The 22,029-nt window shown below is 36.6% G+C and overlaps 3 protein-coding genes and 1 pseudogene across 16 annotated transcripts in view; 1 reads left to right on the forward strand and 3 right to left on the reverse strand.

The window, feature by feature from the left end:
- Window positions 1-3,173, forward strand: part of LOC104607981 (ARM repeat superfamily protein) — a 49,375-nt gene extending 46,202 nt beyond the window's left edge. For 5 of the 6 annotated variants that reach the window (XM_019199538.2, XM_010273791.3, XM_010273790.3 and 2 more), the window contains one exon: window positions 2,600-3,173. Coding sequence is in view for 1 of the 6 variants with exons in the window: in XM_010273791.3 (XP_010272093.1) it covers window positions 2,600-2,626 (27 nt within the window). In the remaining 5 variants the exon portion in view is untranslated. Of the gene's footprint in view, window positions 1-2,580 lie in introns of all 6 variants that reach the window. The other variant, XM_010273788.3, reaches the window with a different exon arrangement.
- A 1,007-nt stretch (window positions 3,174-4,180) lies between these two features.
- On the reverse strand, window positions 4,181-13,586 carry LOC104607982 (zinc ion binding protein). Of its 7 annotated transcripts, none has more exons than XR_737036.3 (11): window positions 12,528-13,382; window positions 12,147-12,260; window positions 11,872-11,990; window positions 8,900-8,946; window positions 8,702-8,802; window positions 7,870-7,957; window positions 5,781-5,889; window positions 5,385-5,556; window positions 5,133-5,204; window positions 4,866-4,995; window positions 4,181-4,694 (listed from the first exon to the last, which is right to left on the reverse strand). XR_737036.3 is itself a non-coding variant. In XM_088886315.1 (11 exons), the coding sequence occupies exons 1-10, from the start codon at window positions 12,627-12,629 to the stop codon at window positions 4,812-4,814; spliced, it is 1,092 nt and encodes a 363-aa protein (XP_088742441.1). In that variant the 5' UTR covers window positions 12,630-13,586; the 3' UTR covers window positions 4,181-4,691; window positions 4,767-4,811. The 7 variants fall into 7 exon arrangements, 5 of the variants coding, with proteins under 5 accessions (XP_088742441.1, XP_010272095.1, XP_010272096.1 ...); XR_737035.3 differs by having other exon boundaries at window positions 4,181-4,691; window positions 12,528-13,371; XM_088886315.1 differs by having other exon boundaries at window positions 4,181-4,691; window positions 4,767-4,979; window positions 12,528-13,586.
- Window positions 13,587-13,727: 141 nt separating this feature from the next.
- Window positions 13,728-16,895, reverse strand: LOC104607984 (E2F transcription factor-like E2FE). Of its 3 annotated transcripts, none has more exons than XM_010273799.3 (11): window positions 16,611-16,895; window positions 16,452-16,519; window positions 16,283-16,335; window positions 16,124-16,201; window positions 15,974-16,030; window positions 15,778-15,883; window positions 15,482-15,549; window positions 15,327-15,399; window positions 15,147-15,208; window positions 14,633-15,044; window positions 13,728-14,165 (listed from the first exon to the last, which is right to left on the reverse strand). In XM_010273799.3, the coding sequence occupies exons 1-11, from the start codon at window positions 16,697-16,699 to the stop codon at window positions 14,074-14,076; spliced, it is 1,158 nt and encodes a 385-aa protein (XP_010272101.1). In that variant the 5' UTR covers window positions 16,700-16,895; the 3' UTR covers window positions 13,728-14,073. The 3 variants fall into 3 exon arrangements, with proteins under 3 accessions (XP_010272101.1, XP_010272100.1, XP_010272103.1); XM_010273798.3 differs by having other exon boundaries at window positions 15,147-15,220; window positions 16,611-16,894; XM_010273801.3 differs by lacking the exon at window positions 15,974-16,030 and having other exon boundaries at window positions 15,147-15,220.
- Window positions 16,896-20,124: 3,229 nt separating this feature from the next.
- On the reverse strand, window positions 20,125-21,686 carry LOC104608069 (short-chain dehydrogenase reductase 3b pseudogene; annotated as a pseudogene).
- Between the last annotated feature and the right edge of the window lie 343 nt (window positions 21,687-22,029).

Raw genomic sequence — 22,029 nt, forward strand, 5'->3', positions numbered from 1 at the left:
GAAGCTCGGAAAACTTTAATTGGAACCGAGAAACAGGGAAAGAAGATACCCCCGAAAAATTCAAAAAAGTGGGTAAATTAGTGACAAATACGGGCTGTTTCTGATGAAGAAATGTATCATTCTTCTTGGGGTTTTTTTTTACTTGAAACTCTCCTGTTTTTTCTTCATTCTTGTATATTTTTTGACATTGTTTGAATTATTTTTTATGCAAATAATGATGTTGAAAATGAGTGAAGTGAGGGTTAAATTTGTCGTTGTGTCAATATAAGCACTTATGGGGAAAGTAGTTTACCAAATATTCTCACCCCAATAAGTGCTTAAAAACATAATAAGTGATTTAAAAAGTGGGTTACTAAACAGCCTTAAGTGGTTGTTAAAATAAGTACTTGTGAAACAAGTACTTAATCATCAAACAGGGCCTTGGTGGAGTCTGTAATCTGATTTGCACTCAGGCCGTCTTTTTGGCCTGGGTTTTGTTGTACACTTGTACTTTCTCCTTTTCCGTTTGAATAAATTTACCTTACCTTTTTCCAAAAAAAAAAACCGTGGGTTTGTGCAAAGAAGACCATCTACATCACTGGTAATAAGAGGTGTTCTGTTACAAGTTGAAGGGGCTAACAGAGCTAGGGGCAGACCAAAAAGGACATGGGTTGAAGTAATGAGAAATGATTTGAGGGCCCATAATTTAACAATGAATGTGGCACTGAACACAACAGAATGGAGGAGCAGGATTCACGTAGCTGACCCATATTGTTGGGACAAGGCTTAGATGATGTGATGAACATTTTCAGATTAAAGTTGTATCTCCCTAACAAAGATTCTGCCAAGATTAGCTAATCAAGGATGTCAAAAAGAAGATGAGTACTAATTATCAAAAAAAAAAAAGATGAGTGCTCGTTTTAGTGGCCATCACTAAAATAAATTCACTGTAGACAGAAGAATGTTAAGTATCTGAATTGGCATTTTATCGAATATTGTTGGCTATAGTTGAGATGCAATTATTATCATACAAGTAAAGTTATGTCCTGTAAAATAAATGAACAAATCCTTGATTGAGGGAGTAGAGAAAGGCATACTGAATCAATTTTGGTATTATTTTTGGTCATTGAACTTCTTTTCCTTTTATTTGTTTTTTGAATGATTTTGAGCCTGTTGGAACATAAGAGTGCATGATGCAAGATGGTAATAAGATTTTGGTCTGCAATAACATACATTATTTATGTGGTATAGTGAAGCTCCAATGCAAGATTACAATGGCCACAACCCCAGTATATGTGGATAACAACTCCCTTACATGATATGTTCAATTAATTAACCTTCATCCAAGAACACAAAAGCAGAGGCCACCTATAATCAGTTTGCATGGACACATGTCATATTCTGACATCCGGTCCTTGCGACACTGGCAAAAATGTAGACCTTCCAGATGCACAATGTGCCACATGCAACTTACGTGATAATCTACCGTGAGAAGGGTGAACTTTAGACATAAATCTAAGCAATGCTTAATTCAGGGATGTCCACTTAGATTTTTTTCTTGGTGACACCAAAATTTCAACAAGAAAGAATTTGTTGTAAGACTTGGACTGGACTGGATGTCGGACCGTCAGGCAAAGGAGCTGGAGGGCATTATGATTTTTGAAGCTTTAGTTTTTAGATTTTTCAAGAACCATTTCACCCACACTATGAAGCCAGGCAAATTGTTGAAAACTGTCTTGGCTCAACGACATACCTGGGTCACTGATTCATCATATATTGTAAAATGGCAACAAGAACTAAAACCTTTTATTGACAAAGAATTGTATGTTATATTAAGCCATAACATTCGTGGTTTTGAAAACCGGACCGGATCAGATGGTTGGACCGGTTGACCCAGTAAATGGTCAGTTTTCTGGTTCCATTTCACCTTAAAACCGCTTTTTGGCCAAAGATTGTTTATTTGGTCAGCAACCCTCTGACCTAGGTGGTTGAACTGTCGACTCGGACAATAGTTTTTTGGCCATTGTTTATTTATTTTATTTTATTTTTTAAGTCAGAACGGACCATCCGTTCGAACCAGATGGTCAGACCGTTCAACCCGAGAGCTGGTCCCCAAAACAGTTACATGTCCAATCCGGTTTTTAAAACCTTATAACATTTTCTGTGTTTGTATGTTATTTATTTAATGCCTACATTCACCAAATATATATGTGCTTTTTACAAAACAAAAAAAAAAAACATGATTTACAAGGCTTGGACCTAGAAAATTAGAAAAATAACCATTAAACCACAGACAATTACACATTATGGTATATGCATAATATATTTATAATATGACTGACATGGGTCATTGGTTCAACCTAGTGATTGAATCGCTTGACATATGATATGGCCTGGTGGCATTTTTGGTTTGGTGAATGGTCTAATAATATTGATTAGATAAGTAGCATTTTATAGTATTGCTAAGAATCACATATATTTTAATAAACTCAAGGCCATTGCATGAAGTATTGATTTTTTATTAAAGAGTAAAATTGACAAGTTCTTTAACATTTATTATTATCTGCTCAGAAAAATCTTTATTTAGCGATGAAGTTGCAGGTTATTTTCCATTTTGCAGCTAATTGATCCTTGCTGGGAACAGTAGAAGCCATGTCTAATAAGCTTGCTTGAAACTCACCAAGGGCGTAAAGCAGTATCAAGTTTTGGTATTCGGTGGATCTGGCACAGGACCATGTTGAAATTCTATTGATTCATCGATAACGAGAACTTTTATTTGTTGTAAAAAAGAGGGGTACAGGTGGACACTCGGAAAACCATGAATAGCTCTGAACCACCCGAAGAGGAAAAAAACAAGTAAACAACACCTGCATATGCAAAGAGGCCCTGTACACAAGCTATGGATTCTAGGGGCACCGCTGACGCACATCTAGGAGACCAGTGGACTGATTAGCAAAGTCTGCAATTTTGAGCTGAAAGTAGCAGATTGAGAGACTGTTTTCCACATCTGCTATTTGAGATAGGGACCTCGAAAATGATATTTTCATATTGGTTGCCTTGAGGTGGTGATTGTAATGTAAATATAATATATTTTTTTGTTATTTTATGTTATAGAAAATGTAGTTTGGGGCTTGCTGATAATTGGGGGAAACTGGAAAGTTCCCCCTTTCATTACAAGAACCAAAGTTTTCGAATTTTCCTTATTTAACGACTGTATCTGCATGAAACGACAGGTTACTGGACGTTGGAGCAAGAAACCATATCCCATCTCCCGTCGGCCGTCGCATCATATTTTGTACTAAACAGTAAGTAATGCCATATTCATCCATGGATCAGAAAGGGAGAAGAGTGATGATCCAGCGGGTGAATTCAATCTTTGGGTCAAAAACTCTGAAAAAAAAATTAATCCCAAATAATCAAATTTAAATAAATCGTGACCGAACAGTCAATATTTTGTTGAAATCTCTGAACAAAATTTAAATCCCAGAAAACCAAGTTTCAAACCGAGCGATGAAACACGTTAAGATAGCATGGTTCGTTCAGTTCCAATTCTCCAGCAGCCCAGCTGCATACCCGTTTGGTGCTGAACACTTGGGATATAATGTCCACAGCATTATTTCATTACTTGGATACGGGATGCCTTTCAACAATAAGAGCAAAGCTATGAAATGAACCTAAGAAGCAAGCAGACCATCAGCTATGGACGATACAAATTTAGTTTAATAAAGCCGAAGGTTTATGGTGTATCAGTCTGACTCGAGAGGTGGCTATTCGTTCAGTTTTGATGGTACACTACAATCCTCTCCCAAGATTTTTGAGCCACTCAGAAATTTGATAATTGAAGAGTCGATTAACGTGAGCAAAGATCATTTGTGGATATTAGAAAAGCTGATGCTGTGTAAAGCCTATAGCCTATAGGCACAAAATCTGTCCCTAAAACGTGCTCTGATGCCCCAAATTCCTACAAGCCTAAAGAGCTGTCCATCTCTGATAGGCAACATATCACTGACTTGCAGCATTGTTCACCAACTTCTACAAAAAATAATTATAAGTAAAAAATATTATAATAAAAATCTAAGAGGACTCTAATCCCGGAGCACCGGCCCGAAATCAAACATATTTTACTGAGTCCAATCCGCGAACAGCATTGAATGGGCATTAACAGCAAGGATCAATAGACGACACCAATAAATCATCGATGTATCAGTAAAAATGTCAAATTTCACTATAGAAAAGATTTAGTCTAATGAAATGTGCATTTTGATTATAGGTTGTAATCACATTGTGTCACCGATCCTATAATACAAAAGATCTTCACCAAATGGAACGTACCGATGGCTGCCACTAAATGGAATGCACCAAAGGCTCACTGTAAATGTCACATGAAGTTTCAGTCTTTCAGACTACCAAAAATTGCCAATTCATCTCCTGGAGACTGCCTCAGGTACCATTTACCACATATAGTTTGATTGTACATCAAACTCGATCTACTAGTCTTCTTTGTCAGTGCAAACTGATTACAATCACCAAGCCTGAAGAATTTCTGTTTTCTTACTGCTCCTTGGATGGAAATTCCGAGCCTATAGCAAACACCAATTCATCACTTAAGCGTGCTTAGTTTACATACCAAAGACGAAGCAATTTGAGTAGCAAGGGAGAAACAAAGCACTATCTTCCACCGCCATTGGCTGCCTAAATGGATTTAATTGAACCTGCTAGTCACAAAAAATGCAAGCCAATTAAGTAAACCAGTTATTGGTCAAAAAAATAGGTAAATTAGTTTTTACCCTTTTCTTGCTCAAGGGTTTTCTTGTTTCTTTTCTTTTAGGCCTTCAGGTTCCAATTTTGTTCGAAAGAATTAGGGAAGAAGTGGCAGGTGCACATACAGGAAGCCTCAGAGGACGGTTTGTTACAGAGCTAATACAACACGCAGCCAAATGCGCAGCTTCTTCACAGTAATCAGAAAAAATAGCGGGGACATCCATCTCCTTTATTGTCTCCTGACAACAAGAAACACTGGGATATTTTATAAATTACAAATAAATATCAAAAAAGCCTTACATTTAACTTAGGGAAAGAAATTTTTGGGTTGTTAAAGAAGATTAAAAAATGAACCATTAGGAATGGGGATTAAAGAGGCAAAGGAGACCTACTATTGTTGGTAACCAGCTAGAATAAGCAGCAATGCCAGCATTTGAAGCAATGATTAGATGAGGAAAGGATTCCTGCACATGGGACAAAATCATGAGAAAACCAAAGGAGAAATTGGATGGAAATTTCACATGATCAAAAGCCCAATTTGAGAAAAGCCAGGTCCTCTGCATACAAAGTTTAAAAATTACGTTGACATAAATAGTGTCATAGTCTGTGTGTGTGTGTGTGTGAGAGAGAGAGAGAGAGAGAACCTTCACTATTTCTTTATATCTATCATGATAGAAACCTTTATGAAGCCGCATAGTCACTGCTGAATTTCTGCCATGGGAAACTAGAAGACTGGCATTATCACTAGAAGATTTGCAAGAGCAATCTACCTCAACACAATGAACATAACTCCTAAGATCAATCCTCTCACCATCCCTGCCAGTCCAAATGCAAAGATGTAATAAAATAACATCAAAGAGGGAAAATGCAAGAAAATTTTATATTTTCTTTCCTTCTTATGTTTACTATGTATGCCAATACTTGCCCTGGTAGGAGAAGGCTTTGTTGGATTTAGTAAAACCAAATTAAATAAGGCATAGGTCTTCAAAATGAAAAAATAAATAAACAAGACTACTGTGGCATAATTGGCTGTAGCCAACCTAAATTGCGGAACTGCTGGTCCAACAAGTTCCATATGCACCTGTATACCAGGAAAAAGTGCATGTAACTCTGCAAATCCGGCAAGTTGAAGAAGTTCTTTATCAGGCCCTACCAATATTTATTCATGAAGAAAACCTAAAAATTAGTAAAACAAGAAAAACAATAATACAACATAGACAAATAATGAAATAATTATAAAAAAAAACAAAGACAACTAATGAACTTAGCTTTTATAAAGTCAAAAAAAATGAGGGTAGAGAAGTTGCTTGAAAAAGAAAGATCTTTCAACTTGCTATTATCAAAACTATTACATATGGATTCAAATTTATGACCACCATTACAATTATCTTCATTTTTCCAAATCCTTAGATGATTATAGAAGGCCATAAGAGATTGAATACAAAACAGAATTTTTGCTGATCCATGATAATATTAACATGTGACAAATGAAAATAAGAATGAAAAATATCTCCGAGGTACAAAAATTAAATGTTAAATATGGATGCCCTGCCCACCAGCCTAATTAAGAAAAAATAACTGTTTCACAAAAAAGGAACCAATCTAAATGTCATACAAGGACCTAGCAACAAAACATAATTTAGGAGCTAATCGCCATTTATCATCAAATGCTCTTTAGGGGCCATTGCTTGGTGTAATGGACAGTGCGAGAATGCAGGTTTGAGTCTGAGAGCAGCCACTTGGTGCAAAAAATACCAAAGGTTAGGCTAGTATCCAATCCACCCCTTCCAAGACCTCAGAAAGCTGGGACCAACAAATGCTTTTCTACAAAACTTGAGGGGTTAAGTTTTTATGTTCCCAGTATTTAAATTTATTTCCTGGTTATTTAATAAATTCTGGGACAAAAGGGTGTTTAGAGAGGGATCCCCCCAAAGGGATGGCAGACAAGAAATCTTGTGAAACCTTCTTCCTGGCAATCTTTTGCAAAGAGAGGAAGGTGGGTGGGGTGGTTCCTGCTTTAATTAACTGCACATAAATTGCACATAAGCCATCCAGGGAAGATAGATTTGTCTGAAGCCTTTGTAAGTCCTTTGTTTACTTTAAAAAGAAAAAAGTTAAAACTGTTCACTCTTTCTGCAGTCCTTGTCAGAATAGCAAAAGGGAAAAAAAGGAAAAAAGGGAAAAGAACAAATAATATCATCCATAAAATACTCTCCTGACTTCTAGAAAACACAATAGTCACCAACTCTGTCAAGGAGTTCGCGAATCACGGGTCTTTAGACCCATCCAAACAAGGTGTTTATGCAGGATGCCAAAGACCATGCGCCCCTAACAGAATGAAGAGACATCCATGAACCTGATTCCTTGCCCCGCATCCACCCAATTACAATTTGATAGTCTCCTCGATCTATAATTTATCATAACAAATGGAGGTAGCCCTTGTAAAAGACAAAACAACTCAGCCGAAATGGGATTCCTTTGATTAATGAAGCATGTTTTCAATGTTTTGAAAACCAGAGGCCCAGGATAGGCTTAGCACCTTTGACAAGGGCTATAGTCCAGGCCAGGTCCCAGGCCTATGATTTTAAATGTAAAAACATTAAATATATAATAAAAGCATTCTCTCTCTCTCTCTCTCTCTCTCTATATATATATATATATTATGACAAGTAATATGTATAAAATTTATGTTATACTTTATATAATATAAAGTAACACACAGCGCACTGGATAATGCATCAGGCCCAGAAATTTCTGGGACGGGCCACAAATGATCATCACTACCAATGACTTCTCATAAAGTGAATATGTCTCACCAATGGGGTGCACTTCATGAAGTCCCCCTCAGAAAAAGCATAAAGCAATCCCAGAATTGTTGGATGAACTTAGCCACAAACGGTTATGTGTTTTTTATTACCAAGAAGCAATTCAGAAGAAAAGGATAATATAGAAAAGGATGTGATCTAAGTTGCATATCCAATATAAAACTACCATATTGACAGAAACAAATTTTAGCAAAAAGATAACTAAATTTGCAGGTTCTCCTAAATAAAAGTACCACTGCACATGAGAAAAAGAAATTACTTCAAAAATTATTGCTCAAGCAGCAGAAAGCAAGTAAAGATATACCTAGATAGTGAATATGGATCTTGTTGCTACTTCCATCAACTGATCTTGTTATAGTAGCAAGTTGAATAGCATGGTATACTGTAAGTGTCTGAAATTAAAATAGATATACAAATCAATAACTAAAGAAGTTATAAATTATAGAAAATAGAAACAGCATGAAGGATGTCTAAATACAATAAACAAACAGAAGTAGGTGATTATTGACAATGAATTTTACCTGTATTTTGTGACATAGATCAAAGTCATCTCATACATCGGAGGTATTTTTTTATTACTAACCTGCTTTGAATTTTATTGATATAGTAAAGTTATGTGTAAAATTCCAGCAGAGATTTTTTGTATCCTTTGATTTATTTTGCACCCTAATTTATGATGTAACTATTTCCTTTGCTAAACATAAAACCACTGAATTTATGTACCCCTGTAAAGACTAATTTTTTAATTCTTTTTTTCCACTGAACAACTTAATAAAACACTAGAAAATTAATCTTATAACTTGGTCACCAAACCATAGGTCCATAACATCTTGGGGATATATAACAATATCACAGACAAACCTGTGGTTAAGCATGAGAAGAATATCAATATAAGGAAGCTGTCCCATAGTTTCTTTTGACTCTTTTCCCTATAAAATATGATTAGGCCTTTCTTTGGGAAAAGGTAAGCAGGGGTTAAAGCCAACATCAACTTGCTATGTTAGAAAAACAATCAAATTACAAACAATAACAGGTAAGCCCATAGGCATCCTTTGAGATTACAACAACAGTCTAATAGGTTACGAAAACACCCAATGAAAAAGGAATATTATAGCAAAAATAGACTTATAGCATACCCAGTGGAGTAACAAAGCAACAGGTGAATGCAATGGGAGGCACCGCCACTCATAGTAGTCTTTCCAACTTCTCAAACAGATTGATATTGGAGTTATTGGCTCTACATGATTTTCAAGGTAACCAATAAAAGTATCATCTATTACTGAGAATGAATGATGGTTGCAAGCAACAAAAACTAAAAGCTAAGGGAAAATTACCACAGCATGGGCATAAAGTGCTTGGAAGATTCCAATCATCAATTATCCTGTGAATACACACCAGAACAATAAAAAAAGAAAGACTGTGTTATTACAATAAATTTAAAATAAAAATTTTAAAGGAACACCATCAATTATCCCTTATACATATATTACCACAAAATTTTAAGGTTAACTTTTGTAGCACTCTTGGCAATTTAAATCAAAGAAAAATATACAACAGTGTATTTAGTAATAAAAATACAGATAGAAAATAGTAAAAAGAATCACATGACAATTGCAGCATCATAACCATTATAAAGGTGCAATACCTTAATTGCCAACCACCTTAATCTTGATCTAAAAGAAAGGTATTGGAGATAATAATGGCAGGCTTTGTCCATTACCACTGTTACAATGGTTAAAACTGCTGTTACAGCAGTATTTTATTTTCTAAATCATTACAAGTAATCAGCTATTTTGTTGAATCATATATTACATTTCATGAATAAATAATGCTCTTATGGCACTTAAATGTTATTATACAATTCCAAAGCTTGCTTTGGGAAGCAGCTCATTAGCAATGCCACTTTTTCTGAATATAAAACAAACCTCTCAAGACACTTGCTCACCTATCCTTTTGCTAGTTTAAAAAAAGAGAAGAGATAGAGAAATGCACACATACATCATCATCATCCAAGCCTTATCCCAATTATATGGGGTTGGCTACAAGAATCCTGTTTTGCCAATCCATTCTATTAAAAGTCATATCCACTGTTAATTTATTAGTGCTTAAATTGTTTCTACTACTTCTACCCACATTCGTTTTGATTTATCCTAGCTCTTCTAGCCCCTCCCACTTGTAACAAATCACTTCTTCTAACAGGAGCTGCTGGTGGCCTTCTATGCACGTGACTAAACCATCTTAGTCTACCCTCTCTCATTTTATCACCTATTGGAGTTACTCCTAGGTTTCTACGGATGGCCTCATTCCTGATCCTATCTTTTCTAACTTTTCCACTCATCCATCTTAGCATTTGCATTTCCATTATGCTCATTTTCTCAACATGTTGTTTCTTAACTGCCCAACACTCTGCTCCATACAACACAGCTGGCCTTACAACTGTTTTATAGAATTTTATTTATAATCTAAGTGGTAGTCTCCTATCACACAAAAGTCCAAATACACACCTCCATTTTGCCCAACTTACTCTAATTCTTTGAATGACATCCTCCTTAATCTCTCCCTTGTTATGAATTATTGAACCAAGGTACTAGAAATGGGCACATTGAGTTATCTCTTGGTCTTTAATCCTAAGTGTATCCTGATTTACACTCTTATACTAAATCTACATGTCATATACTCAGTCTTAGCCCTACTTACTTTAAAACCTCTTGTTTCTAGGGCTGCATTTAATCCTTCATTAGTTTCATCAATTAAAACAATGTCATCCCCAAACATGCACTATGGAGCTTCTTCCTAAATGTGTTTAGTTAATTCATCTATGATCAATGCAAATAAATAAGGGCTAAGCATTAAACCTTGGTGAAGACCCATCATAACTGTAAAATCCAAAGTCTCTCCCACTAGTGGTCTAACATTGGTTGTTGCCATGGTTCAAAGTATCAATACGATACGCCCCATATCGGGCGTATCGTATCATATCTTTTGAAAAAGATACGGTCCGAAACACCTGTTTCCAGGTGTTTTGGACCCCCAACTTGTTTTAAGAATAAAAAACATCTTATAAGCTTCCCAAAAAACCAAACTTTGAAAAAAAACTAAAAAAAAAAAAAGTGTGTATCGGTCGTTTCTAAGTATCGATACGATACAGCTGAAATGCATAACGTATCGATACTTTGAACCTTGGTTGTTGCCCCCCTCAACATATCCTTAATTAGGTCTATATACCCACTTTGAACCCCTTTCTTTTTCAAGATCCACCATATTATCTCTCTAGGAACTCTATTATAAGCCTTTTCTAGATCCATGAACACAATATGAAGATCATTCTTCTTCCATGGCTGATCTCCCTGGCATAAATCCAAATTGGTTTTCTAATACACTTGTTTCAAGTTGTAATCTTTATTCAATTATTCTCTCCCAAAGTTTCATAGCGTGGCTTATGAGTTTAATCTCTCAATAGTTATTAAAATTTGTATATCACCTTTGTTCTTAAATATTGGCATCATACTGTTATTTCTCCAATCATTAGGCATCATCTTTTCTTTTACTATCTTATTAGATAGCTTAGTTAGTCATAAAAAGCCTACCTCTCCCATACTTTTCCACATTTCTATTGGAACCCCATCAAATCCTAACGCCTTTCCTTTGTCCTTCTTATTTAGTGCCTCTTTTACTTCAATAAGTCTAACTTTACATAAACTTATTGCATCATTAGATCTTGAAGGTATAACAATGAGAAATAACTGAATAATATCATTGCATCATGCATAAACTTATTGCATCATGATCTGTTGCAATACATAGATCATGGGGACAAAATAATATCATTAAGTATGGCTATTAAGGTAATAGCAATGAGAAATGACTGAATAAAAATTAAGACTATAGTAGTTGTCTTTAATACATAATATGCTCCAATATGAAGTAAGGTTAACTAACAAAGTTAAAAAACATTGGCATGGTATAACAAAGCATTCCTTCATCCACAATAGGTTAGCTTCTCAACGCATCTCAATATGATAGGTTACATGTTGAAGAACTACAGGACCAGAGAGTGGTAATGGTGGATGCTTCTACAGTTCCATTTATTGTATTTATGATGTTTCTAATTCCAATGATACTATAACATTCTGATAACCATAGGTTTTTAGTATGGCACAAATTATTGACTTAATCACTTCCATTTAGAGAAGCATTTAGGTTCCTATCATCGAACATTTATATAGGATACAAGAACAAAACGATGGGCGCACAATGTAGTTTCTACCCCCACATCTCCATGCAGACGGAGAGGATAAAAGTAAACCTTAAATGGTCAGAAGAAGCAACCGAAGTCCCACAACTACATTCATATTTCCACATTCCGACAAGATGAAGTCTCCTTGTCATCAAAAAGGAGCAACGAGTCACCTGTTTTTCACAAACCTAATTCAAAAGAAGAAGACACAGAAGAAGCATGTCAATGAAACTTATCACTAATCTAGTCATGCAGACAGAAAGAACAAAACTGGGATAGAAATTTTAGTCGACTTTGGCATAAAGAGCCATCTACCAACTGCCAACAACCAAATTACCAGTCACCTGGAGCGTAGCTTCCTTAGAGAATGTAAAGGGGAAATCGTGCAAGACCTCTGCGGACCTCATTTGTAGTTCTAACCTTTCACATTCTTGTTTGTGATCTCTCCAATGTGAAAGCTGAAGAGAAACAAACATAATAAGAGATAAAATCAAAAAATCAACGCCCTTCACATATTTTCCGAAATAAAACTAAACCAACGAGCTGAGTGCCGACCCAAATAAAACTACGCTTTCCATTAAATCAAAAGAGAAATTTGAGTTTCGGGCATTAACACGGATGAATTGTACAGCCATAACTATGTTTTCCGGCTTCTGTCACTGAAATTCAGTAGCAACTAGCAGCAACAACTTAATAGAGTTGAAAAATAATGAACTTTATCATGCCTGGTGAGAAACGGAACAGTAAGCGACGGCTCCGCAACGACCACAACGTCTTGTAGCTGGACCGATGCAGCGCGTTCCCCGTCCCTTCGCAGCGCATTCCATCGTTTCCCAACCCTCTTCCACGGTCTACAACGCTGCAACCACCCCTACTACATATTATTATTTTCGCAGTGCACGATTACTAATTCATCCAGAGTTCAACCGACGAGTTTTGGAATCGCTGATTCTGGCAATAACAGACGCCTTTACGCACGCTGAGTGTTGGATGTTGGTTGAGACTTGAGAGCACAGAGCAGAGAGTCTGAGACAAACGAAACCTTGGTCTACGGACGGAACGTCTGCCTCTTTAGACAAGAAATTGGAACAAGTACGGCGATCCTGACTCCTGAGCCCACTATAACTCCCACTCCCACTAAGCCCACGTTATCAAGATCGGGATCCGGTACTAATCCTTGCCTACTCGGTGGCATTAGTTTTTGGACGGCCCACTTATAGGTGAAACCCATCTAATATTAGACGCTGAAATTCGAAAATTAACGCGTGACAAGCTATGTGTTTGATTCCGTTTAGGTTTTTTCATTCAACTTTTTTATTTAATTTGTTTGTAAAACAGAGAAAGATAATAATTAGGTATTATTAGGTTTGACATCAGTATAATAGTGACAAAACTTTGGAACATGTGGGAAGCGTATTATTGGTAGCAGATCCAAACTCAACTACAAGTCTGATCGAACCCGCATGGGTCCGCCCTACGCGCGCCCGACGTGCACATCCAACCGTGTAGTCTGCACAATGTATTAAGTTCAAAACTATCGAAAAAGAGGTTCGGGTATTGTACATTCTAGAGATGATTAAATGTTAGATGACGAGTATGTGTATTGTCAAGTAATTTCGTTCGCCCTGCGTCTTATTCGTATAAGCAAATAGGATTTGAAAATTTAAGACAAGACCGAACCTTGAAAATGAACAAGCCGATACGAGTTGGTTAGGTTTTTCAGAATTCAGGCAACACTAGGCTTGCAGCTTGCTAACGAGTAACGACCGGTCGAACACGACCCATTGTCTGTCACCTAAACTGCATCAATTGCATAATGCACTTATCTTACAATGCCCATGGTTTTGAATGTAAAATAGTTCCAGTGGCCACTGTGAGCTAAAATTCAAGCAATATACCATCATCATATGCTAATGCTCCACAGATTCAATTCCCAAATTTTCTTGTAGCAACGTAGAATTAGAAGATACATTGAGTTACTAAAAAAAAATTGATTTTTATCCCATTTAAAATTACAATGAACAGAAAATGGAAAAGGAAAAGCATAGTACAGACAACTTAGCTGGATCATCAAATGCTAAAAACAAAGAAAAAGGTCGACATTATGTAATGATGTGGAGTGGAGGACAGCCATTCCAGTTGGTGCATAGAGTACATACACACCCAACTTTAAGGCCATCTCTTCTTTCTCAATAAAAATGGAGTAAAAAATGGCATTTCATTATTGTACATCTCTACTTAGTTAATGGAGAGTTTAAGAAAAGGGGTAAATCAGGAGAGCTGTTGTATTGGTTTCTTGCCAGCAACTTCAATGTACCATGACTTCCATGCCTCCATGTAATGAGCAAATAGGTCACTCAAAGCTGTACACACAACCCATTGTATGTTAGTCACTATACTTTTCATTTAATATAACAAGCAGCTCTGCACCAAGTTGTCTTCCTAGCAGTAGTACAAGAGCGCATTCCTACAGCTTGCAGATGATTTGAAAAAGCACATTCCCTTGTTCACTTTTGGCAATGTGACTGTGAAGACCAGACCAAACCAGAGATCGGGGTTCAGCACAGATCACGGCCATCAGATCTTTGATTGGAAAACAGCCAACCATTTTGATAATCATATAACATAGTATATGAATGGCACAATATGAGTAATGCACGCACAAAAAGGAACAAGGCCGTAAAAAATAAATATCATTGCATCACCATAATCGTCATCCAATCCACTACTACTTCAATTTAATTAACCCATTTATGTTTGGGCTGTGCATATTAATGCAATGAACATAGCATAGAAGTAAACTAATGTTAAAGTCATTCCCGTTCTATACCTTGATTGTGATATTGAGGACGATAAGTAGAGGCTAGACTCTCCCAATCTTGCACCCTGTTGGAGCTGTTCTTATCGGAATCACTGACTTTGGGAATCCCAACTGGACTGAAAGGACCAAACACAAAACCTTTGGAACTCTGCTTTGACTGTTGTTCCGCCTGATTTCTATCAATATGTTTGTTCAAATCCTCTTGATCCATCTGGTTTTGCATTTGTGCTTTCGTATTCTGGTTTAGCTTCTCATCTTTCAAATGAACCATCTTAGTCCTCTTAAGATTAGTGTTAGTAATGTCAGCCCCGAACACTCTTTTCCTAGTGTCTTTCAAATCCAAATTGGTAAATCCGTTCTCAGGTTTTCCTTTCATCCCCAACCACCTGAATGCTGGTTTCCTGCTCTCTGAGTGATGAGTCTGCAAATCAACCAGGAGAAAATTGAAGCTATGGGGATTTTCAAAACAGAACAAGCATAATCCTTTTATATTTCCTTCCTTCCCAATGATGAAATATCTTACCTTTTCAATGAGGTTCATGGAAGACAATACATTTGCAATGTCGTATAGCCTTCTAACTTTTGCTGCAGAGTTATCTTATGAAAAGAGTATTAGTCATGGAGCTGTGCTTTCTCTCCAAAATATCTACCTAATTATGTCAGTGATAATTCCAAATGAAATATAACAAAACAAGATCATTACTTCTCATCTGTGAAGAATTTTGGGCATCACCAAGCAATATCCTTGCAGCTTCATCTAGTGAGATCAAATCCGCCTGAATGAAAAGGAACAAAAATTATTAGAATTCCATAACAACAAAACTGTAACAGGTGAGTAATCGCAAAATTTGAGCTTACATTGGAGCAGAGAAAGAGCTTGACAAAATTCTGTGTAAGAAGTCCGAGAGATTTCTCTCTTCTGTTGTCTGCATACACATAAAATGTAAAAAAAAAAAAAAAAACAAACAAATCAAATATGATCAAATTTCGTATCCCAGATAACCTGTCAGTTCAAACACTTCTAAGCTATATTTTTTTTCTTTCCTAGAAGTTAGTGAACATGAGATGCTTAAGATTGTAGAGAGGTTGTGTAAATACATAAAAGGTTTCCGTTGTTTAATTCGGAAAATAAGATGAACTTAGGAGAAAATTACCAGCTTTTGAAGATGTGGAAGGCTTAAGAACGGAGTTGGGGCTTGATTTGTCATCCCCATTTACGGTGTTAGGATCCAAGGATTTTTCATCTTCATCATCTGAGATCTGAAGTAGAAAAAGGCTACTTTCAATTAGCACTAGAAGAAAAAACAGAAATGTAATAATGGGAAAAAAGCTTATAAAAGTTTAACCTACTTTTCCATAGTTGCAGGCATCAAAAGTGTTAAATAAGTTTTCCCTCAAAGCCTCTTCCTAATCAAAGATCATAGCAGAATTAGGGAATCTTTTGAAAATTTCCCCACTGAGATCTCTTTAAGCCAAAGGAAAGCAGAAAAATTAAATTACCTTAAGTTCCTTTAGAGCCTGAGGAATTCCCCCAAATCCCTTCCAAGAATACCTGTTTTTCGCTTTCCTTGCCAAGACCTATCAAAAACCTAAATTGCTAAGGATTTGCCCATCTCAAGAACTGAAACAAAACAAATGGGAAGAGATGAGAGATCATACTCCAACGCTTTCCAATACATTGACAATGTCATAGATCCGCCGCCGCTCAACTCCTGAAACCTCATAAATATTAAGAAACCTAGATCAAAACTTCAGACGCTAGAAACAAAAAACAAACAGAATAAGCAAAATAAAAGCAAAGAAAGGAGCTTAAGGGTCTGACAAAAACCTAATCGGTTTGCAGCATCATCCAGTCCGATTGATTCAACGCCATCTCGATTGTACAAAGTCAAAAAGCTGCCGAAAACATAGTGAAAGGAGTCATATGATATGAGGGGGCCGGATGATGGAGCAAGATCTACTAGAAAGAAAAAGAAGCAAGGATTACTTAGAGCACAGGAGTCCAAGGGATTTCTGCTTCCTGCTATAGGCATGATGCCTTGCTTCGGGCTCTCGAAACGCAGACATGGAAGACATCTCTTTAGTTCTTTTTCCTCCTCGTCTTTGATATCTACTTCTTCTGGTGTCACAGATCAAATAACCGTAGAAGTCAATTATAGATCAGTTGAAGGCAGCGAAAGTATTGTCGTGGAGAAGAGATCCAGAGTTCTGAGAGGGAAAAAAGAGATTAGGAGACCGTTAAAAAAGGTGGGAGATTTTGTTCACCTGGCGGGTTAGGAATTTCAAACAGCGGCTCGGTTCCGAGCCATTTTTGAACAGGCCGCGGGAATTCAAATTGAGAACATAACGCGCGTCGCGCGCCGGTTCTTAAATTACCAAGATAACCTTGCCCACTCGCCCGTTTGAGGGTCGTTTTGGTAAATTCCGTAGCTTAGATTCGTTAAACAAAAGCATGTACTTGTTTTAATTGGCGAAAATGCTCCCCTAGAGCATACGAAATTACAGAATCACCCTTGCTATAAATAGGATTAATTTAGGGGGAGAGTGGGGGGGGGCGAGTTTTACGAGGGAGAGGGAATCTGCACTTGGCTTGGTCCTTCCCTGCCTCACGGCTCTCGCCAATGACAGCAAATCACATGTTTGCTTGAATTTCTTGCCATGTAATTGAAGCAACACGTGACGTGACCAAGCCATCAGTTAATAGAAGCCCTCAAGGTCTATGTGGTCCCACTATAGGCAAACGAATTATTTGTGCCACTGCCACGTTATTTTTAATATATAAGTGGCACGCGTACAACGCGTACGAGTACAACTGAATTCCTACTCAAATTTGGGTGGACCGCCCCCGGCACGATGTGAATCAGCACGCATGGTCCACGTTAATAATATATAAATATACATATTAGGGTCATTTACTTAAACACCTCTATAATATACATATTTACTGAAAAACATATCTTTATTAATTTTTCATTTAAAAAACCTTGCCATTCCCTTATGGAAATACAATTTCGTGATGGAGGAGGGTTGAATAAAGCAATTGGAAATCACAGGGATGTATAAATTTGTATTTTCTTAATTGTTTCTTTTATAAAAAAGAATTTTGTGCCGGGCCTCTTCCCCAATTTGTCGTGCCATGCTGGCTCATGGCACTTACTTCAGGCACAATCAATCCACATTATACCTGTCTATTCTCAGCTTTCCCTAAGCCAAAAACAGCAAACGTAACACGGCCCGTGGTGCTTTTACAAATACCATGGAAAGAGAGTGGGGTTTGAATTAATCAATTCAAACTAAACAGCCTTAGAGTGTGAAGATGATGTATTTATGTAATTTGAACAAAGTTGGATGTTATAATCTATATCCGATCGGAATTGGATTTGACCCTATCCGATCCAATTAAAATTTAAATCTGATTATATTAATTTATATAATTATAAAAATATATTCTATATATAATAATAAATTTAATATATTATGTTTATATTAATTCATTATATATAAAAGTTGAAAAATAAATAAATTTTTAATTAACTTTTCTGGTATTTAAAAAAAAAAAACATAGCGGAATTGGATTAATCCAAATCTGATCAGAGTCAGAGTCCACTATGATTCGAATTCCAATCCGAATCTTTAAATCCAGTTGGATTTTGGATTAAAATCAGACGTAAATTCTCATTAATCGGATGGAATGCGGATTTTGATCATCCAATCCGAATCTGGTCCCATTATAGCCCTAGGTTTATGACAGTATAGTCCATGTCCGCAGTCCACCTCACATGTACCAACGCCATATTTGCTGTAGACCTATGGGCATTGACTTTGTTGTAGATTCAATGAATGAACGCCACCTATTATTTGCACAACACAACCCACAATTCATGAATCCAAAAATTGCATTTTTTTTTCTTCATTTCCTATTTTCACTCTTCATCTCTTCCTTAATCCTTACCTTCTCTTCATTCCCTAAACCCTAATCTACTGGTTTTTGGTATATGAATTGAACCAAAACAACCTAAATGATCTGCACACTCCAAACCCTCATATAGATATTTGTCATTTGGTAAGTCTTCACTCTAGTAGATTTCAACTTAAATGGTTTGATTATTTGAATCCAACTTTCCCCTCTTTTGGCCACTGACAAATAATTATTATGTGAGTTTTTTGGTAGAAAATATAATCCCTTTAAGAACAAAAAATTATTATATGATTGTTTTAAAACTTCTGAAACTTGGGTAGAAATTATTAAGTTAGAAGTCGTCGTTCACATACTCTGAGAAGGGCTTTCTAATTGAAAATTATTATTATTCACATAACTTGAATTCCTTGGATTGGATCCTTTCTTCAACTTTTCACAATGAAAAGTACAACTGGTCACTGGGTGTGATTAATACATCAACAGTACCCTCTTTTATTCTAGTTCCATATGCGAACACAAACAATGCTTACACTCGGGATTTCCAACCTACTCTCTATCCGCCGTGAATTGGAGCCAGATGTGTGACTCCAACTCACTATAGATAAAGAGTGAATAGGAAATCTGGACTCGAAAAACAGGGGAAAGGAAATCGTTGTGTTAAGAAATTGAAAACAAAAAATAAATAAATAAATAATATCCATTACTAACACTAGTTATGCAAAGAACACATTCACTGGGTCCACAGCAAAATCAACAATTGTAGGTCTACAGCAGGTCCGACTTCATCTTTTATATATCTTCTCCCAAGCATTAGCGGAGTTTCAGGGAATCAAACAAACTGGCCGATAAAACATAACCTATCACAGGAGTTCAGATAGACCACTGTGGGAGATTTGGGCTGTTCTGTAAGGCATCCTATCTTTTCCCAATCATACATACACTTTACTGTTGGTTTAATTTGTTTCTACCCTTTGAATTATATTTTACTGATGAATCTAACTTTGTCCATACTCTTTCCTTGTTTACATTTCATAGGGCTAAATTTGGAAACAACACATATATATATATATATATATATTTATTTATTTATTTATATGCAAAATACAAAGTTTTACATATTTATACTCCTCCATCCAATTTGGGCTGAAGGAATTCATGTTTAAAAGTGCAACAGTTTTTCCACTTTCTTTAACTACAGTGAAGTTATTGGGCATTTTGATATTTGAATGTGGAAAACCTGTATAACGTCTATTTCATATTTTTACGTTTAAATCATAATACAACAAGGTTTTTAAAAACGAACCGGAAACTGAACCGGTCAGGGGACCAGTTTCCGGTTAAGTGGTTCAACCGTCTAGGTTGAACGGTTTGACCCGTGATATCATAAATAAATTAAAAATAAAAAATATATTTATAAATAATAAAAAATAAAACTATCTAAATAAAAAATAATATAGTACGAAATACATAAAAAATATAAAAATAAAATACAGAAAATTTTTAAAAAATACAAAAAAAAATCAAAAAATACAGAAAAATAAAACCACAAAACTTCGACAATAAATCTCTCTTTGTCTCTCTCTCTCTTATTGGATGGTGGAATAGCTATGACTAACCACTGTGAATCCTCCATCTACTTCGTCTGAAGCAAGAAACAAAGCAGCCTTTGCTATATGGGCGGACTTTAACTTAGTGCCCTTCAAGTTGGCTGCAGCACAAGTGACAGCTTCCATGCTATCTGGGTCCAAATTGTAGGCATTGTAGGCCAATGGGGTAGCATATCCGAAAAGGGAGATGCAATTGACCCTGATGCCATGAGCCCCCAGCTCACTACAGGTTGACCAGAGCAGCCCCACCAATGCATGCTTAGAAGTGGTGTTTGTATGAGGAGCAAAGCCACCCAAGGCCACTGCCACAGTTTTAGTGCAGACAATTGAGCCCCATATCTTTCTCTCCACCGTATCCCAACATGCGTGCTTAATCGTCATTGCCACCCCTCCCACATTGGTGAGCATGGTGTTGTCGAACTCTTCCATGTACATCTCTAGAATGCTACTTAGAGGACCCAAGATCCCTGTTGATTGACACAGGTGATTGTCAATGCAAGTGGCTGCAACTGTTACTACAGCTAGAAACCCTCACCTGTCGTTGCAAAATCACCGTTGCAAACTTGGCCGCAGGCAAGCTCGCCATCCGCCACTGCAAGTGTTAGCCGCTGCAAGGCCCGCCAACTCTTACTACTGCCAGCAAGTTCACCATTGCCGGTCGGACACTGGAGGTGTTGGCCGCCACAGGTGGTCAGTTGGGTGTGAGGGTTAAGAAGAGGGAAGTCGAGAAACCCTAAAGCTAAATTGACTAAACATTCATACCGGGTTGGGGAGAAGGGTTTTTTTATTTAAAACATTGAAAATAAAAAGAGCAACCCACGAACTGCTGCCCGGGTTGAACGGTTTAGCGGTTCGACCGCACAGGTCAGCGATTTTCTGATTTTTTCAACGGTTTTTAAAAATTTATGGTTTTTAGTAAAATCGGACCCGAGGGCTGACCGGTTACCAGCTTTTTCCCGTTCGACTGTCCGGTTCAGTCTGGTTTTGAAAACCATGTAATATAATATTGTATTATAATAAATTGTATATTATCAAATACAAAATTCTATATTATTTACATATTATATAATATTTTTTAAGCATTGTATATGATATTATGGAAAAGGTAATGTTTTATATATTAAATTAAATTATGATATTGCATGTATTATAATAATTAAGCATGTTATATTAGAGGATTATGTGAGATTCCAATGTTAAATGGCAAATTTTTCGAAGGGCAACATTATCCAAATAACCTCTTAATAGAGTAGAGTCACGTAGGCGAGGTGATACGAGTTGATGCATTTCTTCATCATGTAGAGTCTAATCTAGAGTTGATCACTAGAGTTTCGTGGGGATGGTCTTGTTTATAATCTAGAAAGAAGCACACCTATGTTTCCTTTTCTATCCCACGTTTTTATTTCCACCCTCTTTGTCTATGCCTTAAATGAGTTTGATTATGGCCTCATGTATTTTAAGACTAGTGTGGAGTCTTACCATTGGTTCTACAGCCTGCTGAACAGTTATAGCGTTCAGCTAATTCTATTTCTGCCATGTGAGGATGGTGTGAGGCCTACTCTGTGAGAAGCAGATCTGAATTCATGCATCTGACACCCCCCTGATGCAATCTCCTGAAAGCAAAATCCTTCCAAATACTTTGCAAACAGGGCACCCAGCCCAACATTGGAAATATCTCCCCCTCGGAACAAATCATGGTTTTCGTCAGTTTTCAAAACATTGGAACAAATATATGCATATACATATCTATCACAAACTTGTACCCTTCGAATTTTCTCTCCTTTTCACCCTTTTGGTCACCTCAGAAGATATGATTTTTTTCAATTGGTAATATAACTAAGGATTCTTTCTGTATGACTTGTTTGTACGCATCCCTGTAA

This window comes from Nelumbo nucifera, chromosome 4, assembly GCF_055504915.1.
Source record: "Nelumbo nucifera cultivar China Antique chromosome 4, China Antique-T2T, whole genome shotgun sequence".
Taxonomy (NCBI): domain Eukaryota; kingdom Viridiplantae; phylum Streptophyta; class Magnoliopsida; order Proteales; family Nelumbonaceae; genus Nelumbo; species Nelumbo nucifera.